Source organism: Mercenaria mercenaria, chromosome 11 (genome assembly GCF_021730395.1).
Source record: "Mercenaria mercenaria strain notata chromosome 11, MADL_Memer_1, whole genome shotgun sequence".
Lineage (NCBI taxonomy): Eukaryota > Metazoa > Mollusca > Bivalvia > Venerida > Veneridae > Mercenaria > Mercenaria mercenaria.
The window spans coordinates 77,295,594-77,323,587 of NC_069371.1; the positions used below are offsets into that span (position 1 = coordinate 77,295,594).

Genomic DNA, 27,994 nt, shown 5'->3' on the forward strand with positions numbered 1-27,994 from the left:
CGATTGTGTACACATCCCTATTCTATTGTATACTCTATTGTGTACTCATATCTATTCTTCTGTCTATTCTATTGTTTATACATACCTATTCTACTGTATACTCTATTTTGTACATATCCCTATTTTTCTGTATACTGTATTGTGTACACATCTCTATTCTTCTGTATACTCTATTATAAAAAAGTAGACGCAACTTGACCGCGATGGTTGACCTTAGGCTGATTATTCATATCGATTATTTCATTATAGTAATCAAGGGTGCTTAGGGTAGCCATGTATATTTATATTGAATAAGTGTGTATACATTGCAGTATCAAAGTATATATACTTACATTTGATCTGTTAAAACTTTCAAATGCACTAATTTATATTTACATAAATTTATATTTCCTTCTTTTCGTGCAGCTCGTGTTTTACGTACACTCCTTTTCAATAATAGGTTGTGCCTCATTATGTATTATAATACAAAGGTCAACCATCGGGGTCAAGTCGCGTCCACTATATGTACACATGTCTGTTCTACTGCATACTCTTTTATTTACAAACGTCTGTATGATCTATTATGTACAAAGGTCTAATACACTGCATTATGTATAGTTCATTAATATCCCTATTGTGTACATATATATGTTTTCTACTTTATACACTATTATCTACAAACGTTGATTCTACTATATGCTCTGTTATGTATAAATGTCTATTTTACTTATTGTTTATATTAGTCTATTCTTATGTATATTTTCTTTTGTACTTCTGTGTGTAGACATGTGTATTCTACTGTATACTCTTGTGTATACATGTCTTTTCTGCTGTATGCTCTTTTGTGTACACATGTCTATTCTACTGTATACTTCTGTGTACATATGTCTATTGTACTGTATGCTCATGTGTGTGCACATGCCTATTTTACAGTATACTCTTGTGTACACATGTCTATTCTATTGTATGTTCTTGTGTGTACACATGCTTATTTTACTGTATACTCTTGTGTACACGTGTCTATTCTACTGTATACTCTTTTGTGTACACATGTCTATTCTACTGTTTACTCTTGTGTACATATGTCTATTTTACTGTATGCTCATGTGTGTGCACATGCCTATTTTACAGTATACTCTTGTGTACGCATGTCTATTCTTTTGTGTGTTCTTGTGTGTACACATGCTTATTTCACTGTATACTCTTGTGTACACATGTCTATTCTTTTGTATGTTCTTGTGTGTACACATGCTTATTTTACTGTATACTCTTGTGTACACATGTCTTCTATTCTTTTGTATGTTCTTGTGTGTACACATGCTTATTTTACTGTATACTCTTGTGTACACATGTCTGTTCTACTGTTTACTTTTGTGAACATATGTTTATTGTAATGTTTGCTCATGTTTGTGCACATGCCTATTTTACTGTATACTCTTGTGTACACATGTCTGTTCTACTGTTTACTCTTGTGTACATATGTCTATTGTAATGTATGATCATGTTTGTGCACATGTCTATTCTACTGTATACTCTTGTGTACACATGTCTATTCTACTGTTTACTCTTGTGTACATATGTCTATTGTACTGTATGCTCATGTGTGTGCACATGCCTATTTTACAGTATACTCTTGTGTACACATGTCTATTCTTTTGTATGTTCTTGTGTGTACACATGCTTATTTTACTGTATACTCTTGTGTACACATGTCTATTCTTTTGTATGTTCTTGTGTGTACACATGCTTATTTTACAGTATACTCTTGTGTACACATGTCTATTCTATTGTATGCTCATGTGTGTGCACATGTCTATTTTACTGTAAACTATTTTGTGTACACATATCTATTTTACTGTAAACTCTATAGTGTATATGTGCTGCATAATATATACATCCTTACAGTATGTGTATCTTAATATCATTTACAGCAAACTCTGTGGCGTGATGGATACTCTATATGGTGCTGTATACATTTGTACTGGATACTCATTTTGTACACCTGTATACGTATCTATATACTCTGTTATGTTTAAAAGTATGCTCATCCGAATGCTATATATACTTATATGTCATATGTGTTTCATTGAATAAATATGTTTATTCTGTTGTGTACTTCTATGTTTGCCAAAGACAACAAGAAGAAAATGGACACGTGATAACAAAACTTCTATCTATTATGCATTTCTAAAAAGAACGATAAACGGTGTTGAAAGCGTTGCCATACATACCGTTACAGCCCAGCCTCGCTTTCGACCTTGCGAAATCAAAACACTCGCCAGTCTTGAAATGATTGTCGTCTGCTGGTACGATAATTGTGAAACATTCTGCACTGTAAATAAATATAAAAATCGTACGGCATAAACTCCTGGCAATATCATAAAGGCATGCTCACTGCTATTTATGGTAATGGAAATTTAATGCCATTTGACATTTTCCCTAGGATTGCAAGTTACCTCGAATGCGAATTCGGTATTCGCCGACTGGTTGCTTGTATGCTATTCATTAGCAGGCGGAAAATGTCGAAAAAGAAGGAATCGTAACATTATTTGAGGTGGGGTGGACTTATTTTATCATTTGCTGTTATTAGGCGATAAAATGCTAGTTGCAGTTAGAAACGGCGATTGACATACCAGTGGACACATTTTCAGTGGTAAATGTGTTTATTTTTTACGAATTGTTAAACGAAAACGCTCAGACCGAAAACCCAGTAAAGATACATTATATGACTACCAACTGGGTGTTTTGCTTGCTAAAGTAGAATGTGTTAGAAAAATAAATTGTAGAAAATTAATTGCTTACTTTCCCGCATCCTCACCACAACATTTCAATGACGAGCCGTCCGGTTCTGTAATCAATTACAGAAAGACAAGAAAGATAGTGATTACAGAATCGATTGAAAAAACAAAGTTAATTAGAGTCGGGACAACAGAATTGAAATGTAACGATCACATTAAGCGTACAATCATGATAATGCCATGTGTCACGGTTCGAAATGACCACGTGACGAGATAAACGATTACTTAAGCTAAAATGTCTCAATTGGTCAGTTTAATGCCGTAAATTTAAAAATGGTATACAGAAATGAAATGAGCCGTGCAATGAGAAAACCGACATAGTGGGTTTGCGACTAGCATGGATCCAGACCAGCCTGCGCATCCATTCTGTTCGCTTTCAAAGCCTATTGCAATTAGAGAACCTGTTAGGATGCGCAGTCTGGTCTGGGTCCATGCTGGTCGCAAACCCACTATGTTGGTTTTCTCATGGCACGGCTCAAATGAGAAAATGTCTTAGATTAGCTAATAACACCAACATACATATATATATATACATCAATATATAGGGTCATTGGTTAATTTGATCTTTTATCTTAAAAATTGGGTTACACATAAAGTTATTAAACACATCTTTGGGGTCTGTTCTGTTAGAATAAGCCCCGTTTGTTCGGACAATGATACATATAAACAAGTAAATGAACTAAAAGTTAAAAATACAAGGATGGGGTGTCGGAGGATTGGGGATTGGGGTATATGTGGGAAGGGGATAAGGGATACCTAGATATAATATTAAAAACTAATGGACTGGAAGTTAAAAGAAAATTTCACAGGGTAGAGAGTTTGGATGTGTGTTTGGGAGAGTCATGTATATATATATATAGATAAAATATACGGGGCGTAGAATGGGGTATGTGTTAGGGTTAGTTGAGATGCAGAATGGAATATGAATTAGGATACCAAGATACAATGTAAAGGAACTGGACCGAAAGAAAAAAATAAGTACGGGTCGGATTGGGGGTATGTGAGGGAAATTATGTGTGTGGGATGGGGGTGGGAGCGAGTGTGGTATCAGGATGCTAAGACAGACGCACCATAAAAGAAACTGAACTGAAAGTAAAATAAAAAAAAAAATGCAATATGGGTTTAGCTATGTGAACTTGACCTTTGACCCGTTTACCCCAAAAACATTTCACACCCTGATAAAATGGTTCCAAGACATCATATAAAGTTTCAAAGCTGTCTGACTTGTAGTCAAAATATATATATTTATAATTAACCAAGTCATGATAAAAACCACCTACTTGTAGCATGTTCTGTAAGAACCATGTCATGTGCGGCAAATTGCCCAAACTGCATGCAGAAAAGGGATCTCGCTGCATCCACTTCCGGTGTCGCTGCGGCCTCGTGCATAATCTGACTGATTTTTCGCGCATTTGGTAAAGTGCCACCATTTGTACCAGTTGTTCTTGGTGCTCCATCTGCAACATGACCACTTTGTTTAAAACTAAAATTTCTTTGTTACAAACTAAGTTCCAGTGACTTTCCTCCCCATGACCACAAACAAAATCCTTATAAATACCAGAATTAATAGTTGACTTCGGTGACGTTATGTTTTTGCCTACAGGGATCATAGCTTTAGTTCGATATAATTTTACAATAATTCAGTTGATGCCGGTTTTAGGGGCTCAAGGAATATTGCACATTTTCTTACCTGACAAACACATACTCTGTCAAACCATATCGTCTATCACCTATCTGCTCCTATGGATCTTTTATAGGTTTGTTTGAAATAATGCAAAGGTTTATTTGTCAAATTAAAGCATATGGGACCTCCGCGGCCAAGTGGTTTTGACCGTTGAACTTTTACTAATGCGAGTTCGAGCCCCGCTTTGGTCATTGAATTCTTCATGTGAGGAGACCATTCAGGTGGCTTACAAAGGTTGATGATTCTACTCAGGTGCCTGCTCGTGATAAAATAAGGCACGGAGGGGCATCTGGGGTCTTCCTCTACCATCAGAAGCTAGAAGTTGCAAAATGACCTATAACTGTGTCAGTCTGACGTTAAACCCAATAAAAAAATCAAAGCCTGTGATCATTATATGAGTCTTGCCATGGGAAAGTCAACATAGTGGCTTTGTGACCAGCATGGATCCAGACCAGCCTGCACATCCGCGCAGTCTGGTCAGGATCCATGCTGTTCGCTAACGGTTTCTCTAATTGAAATAGGCTTTGAAAGCGAACAGCATGGATCCTGGCCAGACTGCGTGGATGCGCAGGCTGGTCTGGATCCATGCTGGTCACAAAGCCACTATGTTGGTTTTCACGTGGCGCGGCTCATATCTACTTTGGTATTCTCATGCTGGATTACAGGAGTTTTACGGCCTGGGTATTAAGTACGGTGTTTCGTTTGGACGTTCGACATTTTATTTCTGAACCCCATGTCTTGAAAGTCAAAATCACTAAACTACAATGATTAGATAGAAATCATGATGGCGAAACTCGAAACTACGATCTTGAAAGTCTTAATTGTTTTCATCATTGTGCTTTCGACTATCGACTATCCTCGTCGCAGTTTCAACTTTCAACATCGTAGTTTCGATTTCCGTCATCGTTGTTTAGTCTTTCACTTTCGTGGTTTCGACTTTCATCATCGTTTCGAAATTTCGACTTTCGAGGTATGTGGTTCAGGAATAAAACATCCCAAATAGAACACCGAAATTAACCCTCGAGGCACAGAAAATAAATTTTATCGGCAAAAGAAGTTTTGTTTCCTATACCGTTGTCGTATTCAGCGTACAGATATCCTGATTGTATCCGGTCGGCCATTCCCCATTCCCAGTTGTAGAGATTGTTGCAACTACCATCTAGGGTGCGATATATGTCATTAATCGGCCAGTTAATAGTGTACACGCACTCATTTTCTAAACTTCTTTTCTGCCGTTCATGCAGCCTTACTTTTTTAATAGATCGACCTGGTTTCAGTTCTCTTCCGCCATTTGCCATAGTTCCTTTGCTCTCGTCATGCAAAGAACTGCTTCTTCTCCTTGTTGCAGAATTTGTATCACTACAAACTTTCTCGAGGCATTTGCTACTGCAAAAAAAACAGGGTTACACTGGCGAAATTATACCGTGCACAAACATTTGTTAGTCACCACTAATCTGTTTTAATCCTAACCCTAAAACAAGATAAGTTTGTCCAATTAAAAAGTAACATATCTAATGGAATTATTGATAGATTTTACGCGTGATGATCAATAGGTAAACAGGTAAAAACACCAAATCTTTCATGAACATAAATCTATCTGTAACCATCATCAGTAGGTGTGCTATTAATTACTATGTCTATGGACATATTTAGGGTCAGTATGATAAATGGCATTCTTGTCTATCACAGGTTCGTCAAAATAACGAGATGAACGTTCAGCCAGGGATCTATGGTGGACCTCTGGTATGCGAGAATGGATAGAATTGGGCGAACCGTTAGTCGTGCGTTATACGAGTATATAAGAGTAGAATGATCCCAGAAATACTTTAGACATGTTCTTTGTTGCAAACTTCTACTCTGCAATGGACAGACTTTCAGTAGCAGACAGGGAACTGCATAACAAATACAGTCCAACCGGCATTAAGCATCCAGCCAAGAGAGCAGGTGGCTGTTTAACAGAGGTGGCAACTTAAGACAAGTGGCTGTTTAAGACAGGTGGCAGCTTAAGACAGGTGGCAGCCTAAGGCATTTGGCTACTATAGAAAGAGGGCTGCTGAAGGCAGTTGGCTGTGTAAGTCAGGTGGCGGCTGAAGACAGGTGGCTGTTTAAGACATGTGGTTGCGTAAGACAGGTTGAAATAAAAACAAAAATAGCAGTCTGTGTTGTTAGCTTACTAGAAGTTTAAGGCTAGTGAATTCTTAATACATGTGGCTGTTAAAGCAGGCTCAGGTGTACTGATTTTCTTTCTACATATAACTTCTAACAGGAGGCTTTACTTTTCCAAGTCTATCAGACTTTCTGTCCTATTGTATAAGCAATCATTGTACACATTGTATATGTTCACATAAACAGACCGCTAGGCTCAGTCTATTTTGTTTGGATATCAAGAACTTACAAGAGGAGGTAAGCAATTTAAAACACCTACGTTTCAGAGATAAGAATATATTTGTATACTTAAACAGTTTCTCAAAACCTTGTTCTCTATAAATAGACCTACTCGTGTCCAAGTGTCATTTTCAGGTGTTCACATTTATCTCCCATGCCCACTCCCCCTGAAAAAATTAAAACGTACGCATTTTAACATCAATAAAAATGTCAGGATCTTTTTTTATAATTATGACAAAAAGCAAAACTTGCTTATTGTACAAAAAGGTTATTATTGCTCAGATATAATATTGTGATTGTAAATGGAGTCAACTGGTTTTGAAAATCATTTTCAGACTCACTTTAGCTATATGATGCTTCGTGTTTATGGCGTCGGTACATCCACAGGCGCTTGAAGCTCTATCAAAAAATATATGCATTACCATATCCCACCCACCTAATATACTATGATATAGTACAGGATCTCTTTCAGAGATCTACGATATCTTCAAGAGATCTAACCTGCACATATATTTCGTTGATAGAGCTTCAAACACCTGTGGGTACGTCAAAGTAACAAACAGCATGGTTATGATTTAAATTTTGTATCTATGTAATAGATTATCTTGTCATTTTTATAGTAATTTTGCTTATTGATTCAATCATTAATAAACTTTTCGTGGCCATAAGATTTTTAAAACTTAGTAATGAAATATACCTTTATAGAAGGTTGTCAATGCATCACGGATCAACTTCTCACAATCTTCGCCATTGCATTTTACTGCACATGCGCACAGAACCAGAATCACAGCACAAGTGGTGAAAGTGTTTGGAGTAAACATGCTTAATATCTGTTCAACAGCATCAGAAATGTCTAATGAGTTTATGTGTTTTACAATATATATATAGCTTTAGTAGTTACTGTGAATGTAATACATTATTTGCAATCGGGTGAAAATTTAATTCGGTAGCCCACTGGCACCAGAACAGAAAGAAAATGCCTCTGTACATGTTATACCCTACCCCTGGTCATGAACGGGAAAATATACTTACCCATTTCAATTTCGCATTTCATACCTAAAACGCGCAGTTCGGTAAATGTGTAGTATTGATATTGAACCATTGGCACCAGAACAGAAAGAAAATGCAGCTGAACATGTTATAACCTACCCATAGGTATACTATAAGAACCATGGTCATGAACGGGAAAATGCACTAACCCATTTCAATCGAGCATCTCTCACCTAAAACGTGCAGTTCGGTAAATGTGTATTATGGATATTGAAAAAATGGTAATTTGTCTTCCATTGTGTACCGGTCATATTTCTTCAGTATTTCTTATTATAGAGAAACAATCTGTAGTTTATAGTTTCATCAACGTTACAGGAAAAACTTTGATGAACTTTCCTGGTTAAGTTCCGGTCTAGATTACAAAACTATTCTGATTGGTTGATGTGAAAATGTACATGTAGGTCAGTCGTCGTTTAACTACACGTGTTCGCTAAAATGTGAATATGTAGCATAAACGTGCAATGTGAATAAAATAAACAAACTAGACCGGATGTTCATTAGGGAAGTTCACGCAAGTTTTTTTCTGTAACGTTGACAAAAGCATAAAATATGTGTAGTATCTCTGCAATATGAAATATTGAGACAATGTGACTGATGCACGATGGATGATAAATTATCGCTTGTTCAATATGCTTGGTACCCATTCATCGAACTGTGGGTTTTATGTGAGAAATGTATGCTTGAAATGGGTTAGTGCATTTTCCCGTTCATGACCATGGTTCTTATAGTATACCTATGGGTAGGGTATAACATGTACAGCTGCATTTTCTTTCTGTTCTGGTGCCAGTGTATTGAACAGGCGGTAATTTATCTTTTATTGTGTACCGGTCACATTTTTTCCATATTTCACATTTGAGAGAAACAACGCGTAGTTCAAAGTTTTTCAACGTTACACAAAAACACTTCGTTGAACTTCCCTAGTGAAGTTCCGGTCTAGATTACAAAACCATTCTGATTGGCTGATGTGAAAATGTATGTCAGTCGTTGTTTAACTACACGTGTACGCTGATATTTGTATATGCTGTATAAATGTGCAATATTAATTAAGTAAACAGTACAGATGTATACAAATGTATAACTTTAAATTCAAAATCATATATAAGACGAATTTCATTCATCATTTTGAGTTTTATTGTAGAACTGTGAATATTTTGCATTCTGTCTTTGTTTGTTTACATTTCGCCTAATATGTGCACAATGCTGTGACCTCTAGACGGGATGTTCATTGGGGAAGTTCAGGCAAGTTTTTCTGTAACGTTTACGAAAGCATAAAATATGTGGAGTATCTCTGCAATATGAAATGTTGAGTCAAAGTGACTGGTACACGATGTAAGATAAATTACCGCTTGTTCAATATGCTGGGTTCCCATTCACCGAACTGCGCATTTTAGGTGAGAAATGTACGATTGAAATGGGTTAGTGCACTTTCCCGTTCATGACCATGGTTCTTATAAAATACCTAGGGGTAGGGTATCACATGTGAAGAGGCATTTTCTTTCTGTTCTGGTGACAGTGCGGTAGCCTTGAAGAACTGGACCATTTATGCTACTCTTTCCACTGCACAAGTCAACTTTTGGAGATTACTATTTTTTTCTTAAATTTTATTTCATATTTTCATCTTATCTGTTTCCACAGTGTCCTCGTTAGATCCTGGTCAGGCAAAATTCGCTCAAGCCAACAGCATTGCAGATCAAGGTACTGTTATAATAACCCTAAATTTTCTGAATCGCTTCATTTCTCAAGCAATGCTTTGTCATTTTCGTAACCTTTAACCTGGAGATATTTTCCACGATGAAATTCTCATGTACACCAAAGATAAAGATGAACCCAGGCCCGGATGCAGGGGAGTGGGGGGGGGAGCAGTACTCCTCCACCCTCACCCCACCCCTTCCCCTTCCACTATCCAGTTGCCTGAGAAGTGACCTATACTCATCAAAGTTACTCCAAATTATTTTGGCAAAGGAATAATCTTTTCTCAAAATTTAGACCCAAAATAGCATCAGAGGCCACCATTTCATACCTACATTTCATTTTTCCGGGGGGGGGGGGGGGGGGGGGGTGAGGGCTTGACCCACATAAGATGAGGGTAACCCCATCCCGTACCTCAAAATTTAGACGCGTTATGACAAAGATGGGACAATTCTACAAGTAGGCTACCAGTAAGTGCTAGAGATCTTAAAATATCCTTTTTTTTACTGATATTCAAAGAACACATTTATGCTGTACTTTACCAGTAGAAAAACAATACAGCATATGGTCCACAGTAAAGGCCTCAATAAGTATTATATGTAGACGTTACTTTAGAATTTCAGATGCAATATCTCAAAAATGTGCTTTGATATTTTGATGACCTTTTTTCTATGTTTCATTACCTTACTATTTATTCCACACCAGAAATGGTCTGTGGGCCAGTTTCTGAAAGTCCTCTAGTTTTTCGATTTCGTAACCCAGAAATTAGGCAAAGGTTCATCTACTTCAGCCATTAATATATTCATTCCGGGATTGTTTAAGACCGGATGTCGCTTTCTACCGTATGTCAAATAAAAATTATACACATTTTAGTAAACCTTGTATATGAAAAATGCGGAATTCTCTCTCTTTGAAAGTATTGTTGGCTACACACGAATTCTTAACAGATTGTTTCAATACTGACTTTCAGATATTAGAGTTTTGCCTATGTAACTGTTCTAAATCAATTAAAGCTTCACTGTAACAAAGTTTTCCAAATTTTGACGATTTCTACCAAAATTTAGGGGTCAAAATACCCCACCCACCAGAGCTACATTTTTGCAGTTTTTAAATAACTCATAAAATTATCAAAATTACTATATTTTTTAATAAGACATCATCAAATAATTGTGTTAAGATTCACAATTTTATATATTTTCATGAGAAAATATGAAATATTGCAATCACTTTAGGTTATAGACAACGTGCATGCAAATGTAATACATATAAATCACATGCTGTTTCTCAATAAATCAAGCCTATTTGTGTTACATTCAGAAAGGTTTTGGGTACCAATAATTTTCTTCTATTTTAGATGTCAAAGTAAGCTTACATGTATAATTTTAACCTTTATTTGATAAAGATACTTTAAATGTAACATACGTAACAGCCGCCACTCAAATTTTCCACCTTGAAGAATTAGCAACATTGAAAATACTCCAGCAATTGCATTTGTATGCTTTTAATTAAAATAAACTATGCACACATGACCGTTATAATTTTGTTGGACTTAACCCTGTAACTATTCTCAGTTATAGGATGTCGACAAACTACAGTAAAATAACGGTGCCTCTTTCAGCATCACTGTAAAGATAGCATAGATTTAATAGCATTTTATGGATTCTGCTTCAAAAGATAGCATATTGATAATTAACAATAGACTTGGTTACAGTTTGTACGCAGTCTGAATATTTTTGTCTTTCATTCAAAATAAATACAGAACGTTGAGGGTATCTAAGAATCAAATGTACGTTACCTAGGTTTTAGTTATACTTATTTGTTATAGCTCGATTGTAATGAAAGCTTCAAGCCTTTTGAAACCACTCTTTGAGTCCGCTTCCTGGAGAAACCAATACTGGTGCCATATGAGAGGTCATGGTCGTGATCCTAGTGAGGCTCGAAACCAGAACCACTGGATTGAGCGGCCGGCACCTTATCCACTAGACCACCTCTCCTACCTAGGTTTTAAAGGTCACCTATTCAATTTTATATTTCGTATATAATTATTCTAGGCTAATACATAAATCATGCTTACTGGCATCGCAAAGCACCAACTCAGTCAGTTTTTTACAGCATTACAAAGATGAAATGAATAATATATTATGAAACATACGTTACCAAGATTACACAGAACATTAAGTAATATTAAAGCTACATTAAGTAACATTAAAGCTATTATAGTTTTGGGGTTTCGATGGACTTAGGCGGTTTCAAGACAGAGGATTTTATATTTTAATGCGTTGTTTTGATATTCACGGAAGGTAAGATTGTATTCATCACTGAAATTATCGGTTTATATGCATTATGTGTTCAAAGTTGCTGATATAATTCCTGAAGTAAATAAACACGGCACATTTTGAACTTATGGAGCATCATACATATACAGTACAACATGGGTACATGTAGTGAGACAAATGACACTTTTTGTAAAACATGCTTTTTAAAATAGTTCTGTTTCTGACCATGATGATTTTCAAATATCACTTAAAATGTGGGACGAATTACTGAACTACGAATTCATATTACATTCCCTTAACGGAAACATAGATAAGACTTCCTTGTTCATATCCTGATTGTGGTATCATTATTGTCAGTTCTGCGTTCTTACTAAAATTCAATATTCTATTTTCAAAACTATTAACAAATACAAAGAAACTAGTTCGTTCAAAAATTGGTGTATTTCAACTGTTACATTTAGATTACCTTGGTATGTAACTGTGTTTCAACCATTAAGTCTAGTAACTACCTTAATCTAATTTCGGTAACGTATGTTTCAGAACTACACAAGAGGACACATTATAACACCTATGTACACCATTTGACAGAAATATACTCTAAATTTTGATTTGAGAGGTTGCGTGGAAGTCACTTTTCGGTATCAGTATCAGTGCATATGTATACTGGTATAAATGCATATGTACATACTTACAGAGTCTGTACTATTTGCTTGGAAAACGCCAGTGGTAATTTGATGTCTTCATGACATATCTGTAAAAACTCTTTTTAGTTAAGTGCTTTATTCCGTAGTAAAATCATTAAGCTACATCCTAAAAGGGATTGAAACATACGTTACTTTAAATATTAATTACAACAATACCAATGATTATTGCTCATACAACCAAATAAAAAAAAACAGATACGATACACGACTTTTTGATTCCAGGACTTGCTCAATTTATAGCTGCGAAGCTCTGTACTACCTGTTCATTATGTCAAGCAAATGCATGACTACAGATATATTCATAACAGTTTGGCACTATTTCAGAGGAATACGCATTGAAAGGATTTTGTTGAATGATGTATGATATATCTGACTATTTCTATTTCAAACAAAACAGATAAAACTTTCAAGCACAACCTAAATGTACATCAATATATATGCATCTTAAATTGCTTGATAGGTTTAGAACTGTATATGCTCATTTCTAGGATACACTGTATATGTAACATCTATCAGGCAGCCATTCTGATACAAATTAATATTATATTTTAACTGATCTTTTTCACTACCTCAGAAGAAAGTGACAATTTCATGATATGTTCCATTCTCCATTTCTCATTATTCCACTAGGATACACTGTATATGTAACATCTATCAGGCAGCCATTCTGATACAAATTAATATTACATTTTAACTACATTCAAAATCCTTTGAATGAAAATTGAGAGTAACATGTTTAGATTTAAAAGAAATAAAAGCAGTATTTAAATCATATTACTGTTATGTCTTTTATGGTACGCATTTTGAAAATGGCGCCATCTTGATTAAAACAATAGAAGTAGTTCATATTGGTAACGTAGTTTTCAATTGAAATTATTTTAACTTCTATTACAGCAATGATTACTTAAATCTTATCCATATGTATGTTTGCAAACTTACTTTTGGCGACCAGTTTGAAAATGACAGGACAGTATCTTTATTAGATTGATCTGGATAACCAAACTTCAATCCTTGGAAACTTATTTGGTTTGTTTTATAATACTGAATATCTAAACAGTAGTAGCTCATCAATATTTGTACATGTAGCCGATTTCAGGTGGTCATTTTGTGAGCGGTAAAATCCTCTGTAACATGTTTCAATCAATATCAAGTGATTCGTGTTATAGTTTTGACTTTTAAAGAGCTACGCCTCTTTCATATGTGCATGTGTGATCAAATTTAAAGCAGTTATTTGGAAATTTGGAAAGTGGTGGCCGTCTAAATTTGTATAGTCTGCGTAACTAAATACCTAATTTGTTGGTAGTTTAACAAACATAAATTTTGGGTGATTTAATAACTACGTACAAAATGACTACTAAGAAGACCTAAGCTAGAAGAGAACTAAAGTCATCAAAATATAAAATTTTTTGTTGCATTAACTCATATGTATAATAATTTTGGATTAATTTGAAATAGCTGTCATCTTGAATAAAGACTTATATTGCTGGATCTGCTTCCATTTTGATGTTCTCCATAGGGAACTTCCATAAAACGTTTGCGGTCGGTTTAGTTTTTGCAATACTTTCATCATTTTTACTGCACTAGCAAAGAATAGGTCTGTCAGTATGCAATTCGCCCAGAAATAAAACATAAACCATAGGTTTAGCCAACTGATATTAAAGTGTAAAGGTGTCTGAAATTTTAGTTAATTATTCATTCATTTCGTTTTCATTACTGTAAACATTAGGATTCTGTTCCTTTATAAAGGATTAAAAGTTCTAAAGATTTCCCGCATAAATATATGTACTAATGTGGTGGGTGGGGTACATCAACCCTACTTTTTACATTTTATTCAGTATATAATACATATCGTAGCATTCTTTGACAACAAAAGTAAATTATTGATTATTTCAGACATTAAAAGATAAGATTTGTTATAAGAAATGTCGCATAAATGTCTCTTTTACCATCCAAATCGGCGATATCCCTATGCAATGCTAAATCGTATTTATTAGACACCAACGTTTTTAAAATCGTCATTAAATTTTACTGACATGTCGCTCAGACCGACATCCACCCTTAAAAGTTTCCTGAATGATAGTATAACATCATGGTATAGCTCAACCTTTGCCTAATTTCTGGGTTACGACTTTCAAATTTTTTGGCCTTGGCCCACGGACCATAAATCATTTTCTTGGTCTGTGATACTTTTAGGTGGTTTGACAGACTTTCAGGAACAGGTGCCAAGGGAGAAAACATCGTCCTTATGTTCCTTGTTTGTTTGTGCGACACTGTCAGGACTCGTAGACTTTCAGGAATTGGTTCCAAGGGAGGAACACCGTCCCATTAATCCATGTGTCCTTTCAAATAGTAAGAACTGTCTTTGGCACTTTCAGGAGGTTTCGCAGACTTTCAGGAATCGGGGCCAATGGAGATTACATCATGCCAGAGGTTAATTACTCATTCTAAATCATTTTTTCTTGGTCTGTGATGCATTCAGGAGGACTCTCAGCCTTTCAAGAATCGGTGCCCAGACAGAAAATACCACCCCATTAATCCTTATGTCCTTTCAAAACATTCAGAACTGTCTGCGACACGTGCAGGATGACACGCAGACTTTGCGGAATAGGCGCCAAGGAGAATACATAATGCCGAAAGTTATTTACTCATTCTGAATAATTTTTTCTGGTCTGTGACACTATCAGGAGGACTCGCAGACATTCAGGAATCGGTGCTAAGGGAGATAACATCATCCCAGTAATCCCTGTGTCCTTTCAAACATACATTCAGAACTGCTTGCGACATTTCCAGGAGGACACGCAGACTTTCGGAAATCGGTGCCACGGGAGAAAACACAGTCCCATTAACCCCTGTGTCCTTTCAAAACATTTAGATCTGTCTGTGACACGTTCTGAAGGGCTCGCAAACTTTTTAGACTTGGTGCCAAGGGAGATTACATAATACCAAATGTTTTGTAATCATTCCAAATCATTTTACTTGGTCTGCGGCACTTTCAGAAACACTCGCAAACTTTCAGAAATCGGTGCCAAGGGAGATAACACCGTCCCAGTAATTTCTGTGTCCTTTCAAACCATTCAGAACTGCCTGCAACACTTTTAGGAGGACTCGCAGACTTTCGGGAATTGGTGCCAAGGCAGAAAACACGGTCCCATTAATCCCTGTGTGCTTTCAAAACATTTAGATCTGCGACAAAGTTCAGAAGGACTCGCAGACTTTCCAGAATCGGTGCAAAAGGAGATTACATAATACCAAATGTTAATTAATCATTCTCAATCATTTGTCTTGGTCTGCGGCACTTTCAGGAACACTAGCAAACTTTCAGAAAACGATGCCAAGGGAGATAACACCGTCCCAGTAATCCATGTGTCTTTTCAAAACATTCAGAACTGTCTGCAGAACATTCAGAAGAACACGCAGACTTCGGTACCAAGGGAGACAGAGTAATCCTAGTGTCCTTTCAAAACATTCGACAGGAGGACACTGCAGAACTTACAAAAATAGGTACCAAGAGAGATTACATCATGCCAAAGGTTCTCTTATCATTCTAAATTATTTTTCGTGGTCTGTAACAAATTCAGGAGGGCCTGGAAGACTTTCAGGAATCGGTGCTGAGGGCGAAAACACCGTCCCATTTATCCATGTTTCCTTTCAGGAATCCGTGTCGAGGGAGAAAACACCACCCCATTCATCCCTGTGTCCTTTTGAAATATTCAAAATTATCCGCGACACTTGCAGGAGGATTTGATGACTTTCTGTTACTGGTGCCAAGGGGGATTACATCATGCCGAAGGTTATTTACTCACTCTTAAACATTTTTCGTTGTCTGCGACACTTTTGGGAGGACTCGCGTACTGTCATGAAACGGTGCTAAGTGAGAAAACACCATCCCAGTAAATCACTGTGTCCTTTCAAAACATTCAGATTTGTCTGCGATACTTGCAGGAAAACTGGCAAACTTTAAGAAATTGGTACCAAGAGATATTACATCATGCCAACGGTTCTTTAATCATTCTTAATCATTTTTCTCGGTCTGCGACGCTTTAATGAGGACTCATAGACTATCAAGAATCGGTGCCACGGAGGAACCCACCACCCCATTAATACATGTATACGGTTCTTTGATAATTCTTAATCATTTTGCTCGGTCTGGACACTTTCAGGAGGACTCGCAGACTTTCAGGAATCGGTGCCAAAGGAGATGACATCATGCCAAAGGTTCTTTACTCATTCGAAATGAATTTTTTGGTATGCGGCACTTTCGAGAGGACTCGCAGACTTTCAGGAATCGGTGCTAAGGAAGGAAACACCGTCCCAAAATTCCGTGTCCTTCTAAAACATTTTGATCTGTCTACGACACGTGCAGGAGGGCTCGCAGACTTTCATGAATTGAGATAAATAGAGATTACGTCATGTCAAAGGTTCTTTACTAATTCTAAACTATTTTTCTTGGTCTGTGACACATTCAGGAGGACTCGCAGATTTTCAGGAATCGGAGCCGAGGGACGAAACACTGCCTTATTAATCCCTGTGTCCTTTTAAAACATTCAGAATTGTCTGCGACACTTTCAGGAGCACCTGCAGATTTTCAGAAATTGGTGCCAAGTGGGATTACAGCATGCCGATGGTTATTTACTTATTCTAAATATTGTTTTCTTGATCTGCGACACTTTCATGAGCGCTCGCAGACTTTCAGGAATCGATGCCAATGTTGATTACATCATTCCAAATTGTTTTTAATCATTCTAAATTATCTTTCTTTGTCTGTAACAGATTCAAGAGGAGTCGCAGACTTTCAGGAATCGGTGCCGAGGGAGAAAACACCGCCACAGTAATTCGTATGTCCTTCCAAAACATTCAGAATAGTCTGCGACACGTACAGGAGGATTCACTGACTTGCAGTACTTGGTGCTTAGGGGGTTTACATCATGTCGAAGGTTTTTAATCATTTTGCTTGGTCTGCAATACTTTCGGGAGTACTCGCATACTTTCAGGAATGGGAGCTACAGAAGAAAACACCACGCCAGTAATCCCTGTGTACTTTCAAAACATTCAGATCTATCTGCGACACTTGCAGGAAGACTCGCAGACTTTCAGAAATCGGTACCAAGAGAGATTGCATCATGCCAAATATTCTTTAATCATTCTAAATCATTATTTCCGATCTGCGAGACCTAAATGACATCTTGCAGACATTCAGGAATCGGTGCCAAGGGAGAAAACACCAACTCATTAATCCATTTGTCCTTTCAAAGCATTCAGAACTGTCTGCGACACTTTCAGAAGGACTCGCACACTTACAGTAATTGTTGCCAAGTGGGATTATATCATGCCTAATGTTCTTTACTCATTCTTAATCATTTTTCAAACACCGTCTCAAAAAATGCCTTTCTTAATATTCAGATCTGTCTACGACACTTGCAGGAGGGCTCACAAACTGTTAGGCATTGGTGCAAAGAGAAAATACATCATGCAAAAGGTTCTTTACTGATTCTATTTTTTTTCTTGGACTGTGACACATTCAGGAGGACTAGCAGACTTGGAGGAATCCGTGCTAATAGAGAAAACACCGTCCCATTAATCCCTGTGTCCTTTCAAGACATTGAGAACTGTCTGCGACACTTTCAGGAGGACTCACAGACTTTTAGGAATCGGTGCCAAGGGAGATAACATCATGGCAAAGACTCTTTCATCATTCTTAATCATTTTTCTTGGTCTGTGACACTTTCAGGAGGACTGGCATACTTTCAGAAACCGGTGCCAATGGAGAAAACATTGTCCTAATGTTCTTTGTTTATTTTTACGACACTTTCAGGTCGACTCGCAAACTTCAGGAATCGGTCCCTAGGGAGAAAACACCGTCTCATTAATCCCTGTGTGCTTTTACATCATAAAGAACTGTCCGTGACTCTTTCAGGAGGACTCGCAGACTTTCAGGAATCGGTGCCAATGGAGATTATATCATGCAAAAGGTTCTTTCATCATTCTAAACCATTTTTCTTAGTCTGTGACTCATTCTGAATCATTTTTCTTGGACTGCGACACATTCAGGTCCTTTCAAAACATTTAGAACACTTTCAAGGGTACTGGCAGACTTTCAGGAATCAGTGCCAAGGGAGATTACATCATGCCAAAGATTCTTTACTCATTCTAAATCATTTTCCTTGGTCTGTGGTACTTTCGGGTGGATTCGCAGACTTTCAGGAATCGGTGCCAAGAGAGTACACACCGTCCCAGTAATCCATGTGTCCTTTCCAAACATTCAGATCTGTCTGCGACACTTTCAGGAGGACTCGCAGACTATCAGGAATTGGTGCCAAGGGAGATTACATCATGCCTAATATTCTTTACTCATTCTAAATCATTTTTCTTGGTCTGCGACACTTTAATGATGACTGGCAGACTTTCAGTAGTTGGTGCCAAGGGAGATTACATCATGCCGAAGGTTGTATTCTCATTCTGAATCATTTTTCTTGGTCTGCGACACTTTCAGGAGGACTCGCATATTTTCAGGAATCGGTGCTAAGGGAGGAAACTCTGTCCCAGTACTCCCTATTTCCTTTCAAAACATTCAGCTCTGTCTGCGACACTTGCAGGAAGACTCGCAGACTTTCAAGAATCAGTAGCAAGAGAGATTACATCATGCCAAAGGATTTTATTAACCGTTCTAAATAATTTTTCGTGGTCTGCGACATTTTAATGATGACTCGCAGACTTTCAAGAATCTGTGCAAAGGGAGACAACAATGTCCCAGTAATCCCTGTGTCCTTTCAAAACATTCAGAAATGTCTGCGACACTTTCAGGAGAACTCGTAGTTTGCAGGAATCTGTGTCAAGGGAGATTACATCATGCCTAATGTACTTTACGCATTCTAAATCATTTGTTTTGGTCTGCGTCACATTTAGGAGGATTCGCAGACTTTCAGGAATCAGTGCAAAGGGAGAAAACACCGTCCCCTTACTCCCATTGTCATTTTAAGATATTCAGAATTGTCTGCGACATTTTCAGGAGGACTCGCAGACTTTTAGGAATTGGTAGAAAGAGAAATTACATCATCCCAAAGGTTTGTTACTCATTCTAAATCATTTTTCTTGATCTGTGGTACTTTCGGGTGGATTCGCAGACTTTCAGGAATCGGTGCCAAGAGAATACACACCGTCCCAGTAATCCATGTGTCCTTTTCAAACATCCAGATCTGTCTGCGACACTTTCAGGAGGACTCGCAAAATTTCAGGAATTGGTGCCATGGGAGATTACATCATGCCTAATGTTCTTTACTCATTCTAAATCATTTTTCTTGGTCTGCGATACTTTAATGATGACTCGCAGACTTTCAGGAATCTGTGCCAAGGGAGACAACCGCGTCCCAAAAATCCCTGTGTCCTTTCAAAACATTCAGAAATGTCTGCGACACTTTCAGGAGGACTCGTAGACTTGCAGGAATCGGTGTCAAGAGAGATTACATCAGGCCTAATGTATTTTACTCATTCTAAATCAATTGTCTTGGTCTACGACCTTTTTAGGAGGACTCGCATACTTTCAGGAATCAGTGCCAAGTGAGAAAACATCGTCCTATTATTCTCTGTGTCATTTTAAAATATTCAGAATAGTCTGCGACATTTTCAGGAGGACTCGCAGACTTTTAGAAATCGGTGCCAAGGGATATAACATCATGCCAAATGTTCTTTACTCATTCTAAATCATTTTTCTTGGTCTGCGGCACTTTATGGATTCACATACTTTTAGGAATCAGTGCCAAGGGAGAAAACACCGTCGTCCCATTAATCCCTGTGTCATTTTAAAATATTCAGAACAGTCTGCGACATTTTCAGGAGGACTCGCAGACTTTCAGGAATCGGTGCCAAGGGAGATTACATCATGCCTAATGTTCTTTACTCATTCTAAATCATTTTTCTTGGTCTGCAGCACTTTTAGGATTCACATACTTTTAGGAATCAGTGCCAAGGGAGAAAACACCGTCGTCCCATTAATCCCTGTGTCATTTTAGAATATTCAGAACAGTCTGCGACATTTTCAGGAGGACTCGCAGACTTTCAGGAATCGGTGCCAAGGGAGATTACATCATGCCTAATGTTCTTTTTTCATTCTAAATCATTTTTCTTGGTCTGCGACTCTTTTAGGATTCGCATACTTTTAGGAATCAGTGCCAAGGGAGAAAACAACGTCCTTGTTATTCATGTGCCCTTTCAAAACATATGGAACTGTCTGCGACACTTTCAGGAGGAGTCGCAAAGTTTCAGGAATCGGTGTCAAGGGATTACATCATGCAATAGGTTCTTTACTCATTCTAAATCATTTTTCTTGGTCTGCGATACTTTAATGATGAGTCGCAGACTTTCAGGAATCTGTGCCAAGGGAGACAACAGCGTCCCAATAATCCCTGTGTCCTTTCAAAACATTCAGAAATGTCTGCGACACTTTCAGTAGGACTCGTAGACTTGCCGGAATCGTTGTCAAGAGAGATTACATCAGGCCTAATGTATTTTACTCATTCTAAATCATTTGTCTTGGTCTACGACATTTTAGGAGGACTCGCAGACTTTCAGGAATCAGTGCCAAGTGAGAAAACATCGTCCTATTATTCCCTGTGTCATTTTAAAATATTCAGAATAGTCTGCGACATTTTCAGGAGGACTCGGAGACTTTCAGGAATCGGTGCCAAGGGAGATTACATCATGCCTAATGTTCTTTACTCATTCTAAATCATTTTTCTTGGTCTGTGACTCTTTTAGGATTCGCATACTTTTAGGAATCAGTGCCAAGGGAGAAAACATCGTCCTTGTTATTCATGTGCCCTTTCAAAACATATGGAACTGTCTGCGACACTTTCAGGAGGAGTCGCAAAGTTTCAGGAATCGGTGTCAAGGGATAATATCATGCAATAGGTTCTGTAATCATTCTAAATCATTTTTCTTGGTCTGCGATACTTTAATGATGACTCGCAGACTTTCAGGAATCTGTGCCAAGGGAGACAACAGCGTCCCAGTAATCCCTGTGTCCTTTCAAAACATTCAGAAATGTCTGCGACACTTTCAGGAGGACTCGTAGACTTTCAGGAATCGGTGTCAAGAGAGATTACATCATGCAATAGGTTCTTTACTCATTCTAAATCATTTCTCTTGGTCTGCGATACTTTAATGATGACTCGCAGCCTTTCAGGAATCTGTGCCAAGGGAGACAACAGCGTCCCAGTAATCCCTGTGTCCTTTCAAAACATTCAAAAATGTCTGCTACACTTTCAGTAGGACTCGTAGACTTGCAGGAATCGGTGTCTAGAGAGATTACATCAGGCCTAATGTATTTTACTCAATATAAATCATTTGTCTTGGTCTACGACATTTTTAGGAGGACTCGCATACTTTCAGGAATCAGTGCCAAGTGAGAAAACATCGGCATATTATTCCCTGTGTCATTTTAAAATAATCAGAATACCCTGCGACATCTTCAGGAGGACTCGCAGACTTTCAGGAATCGGTGCCAAGGGAGATTACATCATGCCTAATGTTCTTTACTCATTCTAAATCATTTTTCTTGGTCTGCGGCACTTTTAGGATTCACATACTTTTAGGAATCAGTGCCAAGGGAGAAAACACCGTTGTCCCATTAATCCCTGTGTCATTTTAAAATATTCAGAACAGTCTGCGACATTTTAAGGAGAACTCGCAGACTTTCAGGAATCGGTGCCAAGGGAGATTACATCATGCCTAATGTTCTTTTTTCATTCTAAATCATTTTTCTTGGTCTGTGACTCTTTTAGGATTCACATACTTTTAGGAATCAGTGCCAAGGGAGAAAACATCGTCCTTGTTATTCATGTGCCCTTTCAAAACAAATGGAACTGTCTGCGACACTTTCAGGAGGAGTCGCAGAGTTTCAGGAATCGGTGTCAAGGGATTACATCATGCAACAGGTTCTTTAATCAGTCCAAATTATTTTGCTTGGTCTGTGGAATTTTCAGGAGGACTCGCAGACGTTCAGGAATCGGTGCTAAGGAAGATAACATCGTCCCAGTAACTCCTGTGTACTTTCAAAGCATTCAGAACGTTCTGCTACACTTTCAGGTGGACTTGCAGACTTTCAGGAATCAGTGCCAAGGGAGATTTAATCATGCCAACAAATGATGACGCACCTTATTCAAAGAAGGTGGGTCTCATCTTGAATCTAGACAAGCTAGAGCATGCGCACACAGCATTTACCTAAGCTAGAGCATGAATATGAAATACTGCTTATAAATCGTAAGACATACTACTACCAATTTTTACACTGAAAATCGAAAATCGTTAGTAAGGCCTTACTCGAGGTAAACTGCTTTAAAGTGGAATTATGCGCATTTTTCAAGTAAAAATCCAGCTGAAATAAATATGTGTCTAAAAAGGGCGGAGGAAATTATAGCTTTTAACCCAATATACCAAACTCTTTCTGTTACCAGTACGAAATAATAACTTTCCAAATATGACTTTTCTTTTTTTGACTGGGGCAGTCTTTTTAAGAAAAGTCAAAAGGCACGCAGGAGTTGCTTCCCTTCAACTTCAGAAAATTTTCACTATATGTAAGGGAGATCACTGGGTAGAAGATTGAAGAAAATAACTATTATTTTATTAGTCCTATTTCTTTATTTATAAAGCATCAACTTCAAATACTTATGCGCCATTATCGTTAATTTAACTCATTTAAATGAACAGCAACCGAAAATTGCTATAAAACATTCACCAAAAACACACTAAGTGTAGTAAGATGCGCATAATGCCACTTTAATTATAGATATATATATTTAATGCGCTAAATACATAGTCTTCAGTGGACGGCGTTAAAGTTTTTATTGCTGCGGTGGTCCGGGTTTGATTCCCTACGTGGGCATCTTTTATTTTCTTGATTTGGCATTTTTAAGATATTTTAGCAACAAACAAAAAACCATATCCTAATGTTCATAATATGACCAAATTTCAGTTTTAAAGAAAGATCATTTAGCCGAAATCTAGAGGTCAGTGCCTTTAATGACATTATTAAATGCATTAATGACATACTTTTACGGACTGCTTTTATATCCGAATTTTCTAGAACTACTTAATGTCCCCATAAGACAACTAAATCGTGTTAATTTGAACAGACATAATCATTGTAGTTGTCAACATTTGGTTTTGTATTTTCACTGATGCTGTATAATCAATACACGTGTAGACTAATTTACATAAGGCCTGGCTGTTGCATTTTTACGTCTTAAACGCCAAGAGGTGTCATTAGTTCAGTGTTAACAACATTTTATTGCAAAATGATAATATATGAGCCGCACCATGAGAAAACCAACATAGTGCATTTGCGACCAGCATGGATCCAGACTGTTCGCCAACAGTTTCTCTAATTGCAAAAGGGTTTGGAAGCGAACAGTATGGATCCTGACCAGACTGCGCGGATGCAAGTGTCATAATAAGGCACCCAGGTGCCCGCTCGTAATGAAATAATGCACGAAGGGGCACCTTGGGTCTTCCTCCACCATCAAAAGCTGGAAAGTCGCCATATGACCTATAATTGTGTCGGTGCGACGTTAAACCCAACAAAATAAAATATTAAGGCTTGCTTTACAAACACTCATACGAATGTTGCAAAAATTCATGGAACCGTAAACGTATTTACCCGATGATTTTTAAAAAATTAGAACACTTCGAAGGCAGGACGAAACAGGACAGATGGGAAAAAATGTTATAGTAGGAAATATTTTAATTTGATTGATTGATTTTAAATTTATTGTCAAACACGGTTTCGGGAATTTTTGACGCCTGAATTTAATATCAGTTTTGACTTTAACTTTTGACGTATTGATATGATACGAAATAAAGCATCTCCACCAATACTATATTAGCAATGGTGTCACATTTGAGCCGCGCCATGAGAAAACCAACATAGTGCATTTGCGAAGAGGATTGATCCAGACCGCCCTGCGCATCCGCGCAGTCTGGTCAAGATCCATGTTGTTCGCTTTCAAAGCCTATTGCAATTAGAGAAACCGTTAGCGAACAACATAGATCCTGACCAGACTGCGCGAATGCACAGACTGGTCTAGATCCATGCTGGTCGCAAAAGCACTATGTTGGTTTTTCTCATGGCGCGGCTCATTTTATTTCAAAAATGTCGTCGTTGCGACGATATTTTTTAAGAATATATTTTCGATTAGATTAAGGAGATTGTCGTTCTTTTATGTCTTGTAATCAAAGTTTCAGGATGTTATTGACAGCATTAAAGCAGTTGTATTTTTAATGCAGTATTCCCCTGGTAAAATTTTATAAAATTTCAAGAAAGTAAAATTTCGAACAATTTTCTTGGACAAGAATTTTACACGTGTAAAAGTACATTTTTTTTATCAAAATGACACGTATAAAAACGCACAACACTAGAATCACATTTCCGAGTAAACATACTTAATATCTGTTGAACAGCATCAAATTTCTTTGAGTTTATGTGAATACGGACGGGTTCGATTCCCAACGCGGACATCTTTTTATTTTCTTGATTTGTCCCCTTAAGACATATAAAACGTAACAATTTGAACAGACATAATTACCATAGTATGCAACATTTGTTTTTGTATTTTCACATTTTATTAACATGTATAATAAATACAGGATCTTTTTGTCTCCATTACGACGGTATTTCGTTGAGAATAAGTTTTCGATTAAATTAACGACATTGTCGTTTTTTATGTTTTGTAATAATCGTTTCAGGATATATTTTTTTATTTTTTTGATGCAGTATTTTCCTGGTAAAATTTTATAAAATTTCAAGAAAGCAAAATTTCGAAAAAAAATAAATTCCTGAACAAGAATTTTACACAGATAAAAAAAACATTTTGATCAAATCACCTAAGTCTAGTGTTTTTTTTTTATCAAACACTAAGACATTGTTTCTTCAATAAAATTTCTACTTTGTCATATCTTCATTCATTTCAATGTTAATAATTTCTCTTTTTTGTAATTAAACTTAAAAATTGTGTATTAATTTACTGGTATTGTTTGGATTAGCTGTTTTGGACTGCTGTGTCCGGCAATTCTCTGACTCTCGGTCCGTGTTGTGACAATAAAATTACCCGTAGGGCCGTAGTATAAATGTTTTTGTGGGCGTTTTCTACAGTATGTTTATGAATAACTTTGGTATTTGCAACGAATAAATATATAAAATTCCACACTGCAATCCATTTAGCTAATCAGTATATGAGATAAGTCGTAAATATATCTTTTTTTCTACGCGAATTTAATTGTCCTCATATCTCCAAAAATTTATAGTAGATTGGTTGCGAACTAAATTTTGTAAATATAAAAAGTCTGGTATTTCTTTCGCAGTCTGTTATGGCTTAGTTATTCATGATTTTTTGTCTAAGTTGATGTTAATTAAATATAATGCATTTAGATAACTAAACGCACTATAGTATCGAGTCTATGAATTGTTTCTTTTAACTACATTTGTTTTTAAAAAAAAGCAAAAATTGGTTGGTGTAGATTTGTTGAATGTTGCGAAATCAATGATTTAGAAGATATTTTATACTCGCCTTTATGGTATAACCACCGTTTCAGAATAAAAACAGAATATTCAGAAAACTGGTACCGGAAAAACATCATATATATTATAGATTTACTCGACAATAATGGGAATTTTTATAACTTAGAAGATCTTAAAACCATTTACTCGGTAAGAGGAACTTTTATAGATTTGCACCGTGTTCTTTCAAACATACCAATTGAATGGAAAAATATAATAAGGCAAAACGCAAATGAGGTTATTAAATATAAGACAAACATGTTTTTGAATCCGTATTTAAAAAATGTAATAAAAGATAAAAAAGGTAGTAGTATTTTTTACGATACAATTACAAATACAAAGAGTGTCGTGGTACCAAACAAATGGGTACAATCAATGGGGATTTCAGATGACGAATTTAAAGATTATTGCAAAAACTTAAAGACAATAAAAGAAATAAAGTTAAAAGATTTTCAATTTAAGATAAATCATCATATTCTTACTACAAACTCATTTTTACATCTCATACATAAAATAGATAATAATTTATGCTCTTACTGCAAAATCGAGCGGGAAACAATAGAACATATCTTTTTTTCATGTCCAATTATTTATAATTTTATAGTAAGCATCAAACAGTGGATGAGAAGTGAGTGTGAAATAGATTTGAATATACAAGAAAAACAATTTTTTTTCTCATTTGTTAACGATAACTCTAAAGGAAGCTTTATTTCTTTATTGCTTAAGTATTACATCTTTAAATCAAAATTTAAAGAAAATTGTATACAACTTCTAAATACTCCATCGTTTGTTTAATACTTGAAACAAAAATTCATAACAATGAAGTATATCGCCAAGATAAACAACGATCTTCATAACTTTGAGGAAAACTGGTCAATTTTGTTACAAAAACTTGATATATGATTACTAACCATTACCCTGATTAAGAGAAAGAAATTATAATATCCATTATTGACATTAAGTTAGATTTAAAATCCAGTGATAGTAGGAAAAGGGCAGCACTTTTTTCCAGTTTTTTTTCCAGTTTTTTTTTTTCGCTTGTATTTCTGTCAGTTTTTTTCTTCCATTGTCTTTCTTGAGGTCCGTTTATTATCTTAAATTAGAAATATCATCAACTGTTTTTATAATTTATTTCCTTTTTTTACATCAAAAGCATCATACATTCATCACAAAATTGTTTTTATGTGCCAGAAAAGATACAATTAGTGAATATCATCAACTGTTTGTAAATATGGTATTATGTATGGTACTGTGTATGCATGTAGTAACGTTTATTATATATCTAAATATTTGAATGTATTGAATATTGTAAGGTTAATAGGTGGATGGTTCTCCGACCCCTATTATACCGGTTACGGAGATAATAAACGGGGTTACCTACAAGGGGCCTCAAAAAAAAAAAATTAATATAATATTTTCGATAACTTACAAAAGTTAAAAAATAATATATAAATATCTTACCTGAGATATGTCCGTAAACCTTAACATCCAAGGTTGATTTGAAGACAAAGCCAAGCTGTCTTCTAACTTATTATCTGATCTGATTCCCAATCAATATTTTTACATTAATTTTTCTTTCTATGGTGTTCCTAGATTTCAGTAAGGGTTAAAAATGTATATTTTCTATGTCTTCTCATATACAGTCAACCCTGTGTAAGCGTTCCCTTCTGTTCAGAATCATCTCGTCTTTAGCAGCAACATTTGCTATCTCCCAGTACTACAGTTTCAGGGCAAATGTACCTGTATAAGGCAACAATATGTCTTCAAATGCCATTTTGTATTCATTACCTTGACTGGCTGCTTTAAGCATGTTTTACTATAGATGATTTCAGTTTGTGAGTTTGTAAGTTTGTGAAGAGTATAATAACTCATTATATTCCACT

At 36.5% G+C, this 27,994-nt stretch overlaps 1 protein-coding gene across 2 annotated transcripts in view; it reads right to left on the reverse strand.

Annotated features, from left to right (window-relative positions):
• The window catches only part of LOC123532495 (peroxidase-like), a 36,418-nt gene extending 8,681 nt beyond the window's left edge, over positions 1–27,737 (reverse strand). For both annotated transcript variants that reach the window (XM_045313951.2, XM_045313950.2), the window contains exons 1-7: positions 27,573–27,737; positions 7,544–7,676; positions 6,959–7,013; positions 5,534–5,847; positions 4,058–4,234; positions 2,782–2,827; positions 2,211–2,311 (exon numbers count right to left, since the gene is read on the reverse strand). In XM_045313951.2, the coding sequence (XP_045169886.2) occupies positions 2,211–2,311; positions 2,782–2,827; positions 4,058–4,234; positions 5,534–5,847; positions 6,959–7,013; positions 7,544–7,676; positions 27,573–27,599 (853 nt within the window). In that variant the 5' untranslated portion in view covers positions 27,600–27,737. The remainder of the gene's footprint in view (positions 1–2,210; positions 2,312–2,781; positions 2,828–4,057; positions 4,235–5,533; positions 5,848–6,958; positions 7,014–7,543; positions 7,677–27,572) is intronic.
• Between the last annotated feature and the right edge of the window lie 257 nt (positions 27,738–27,994).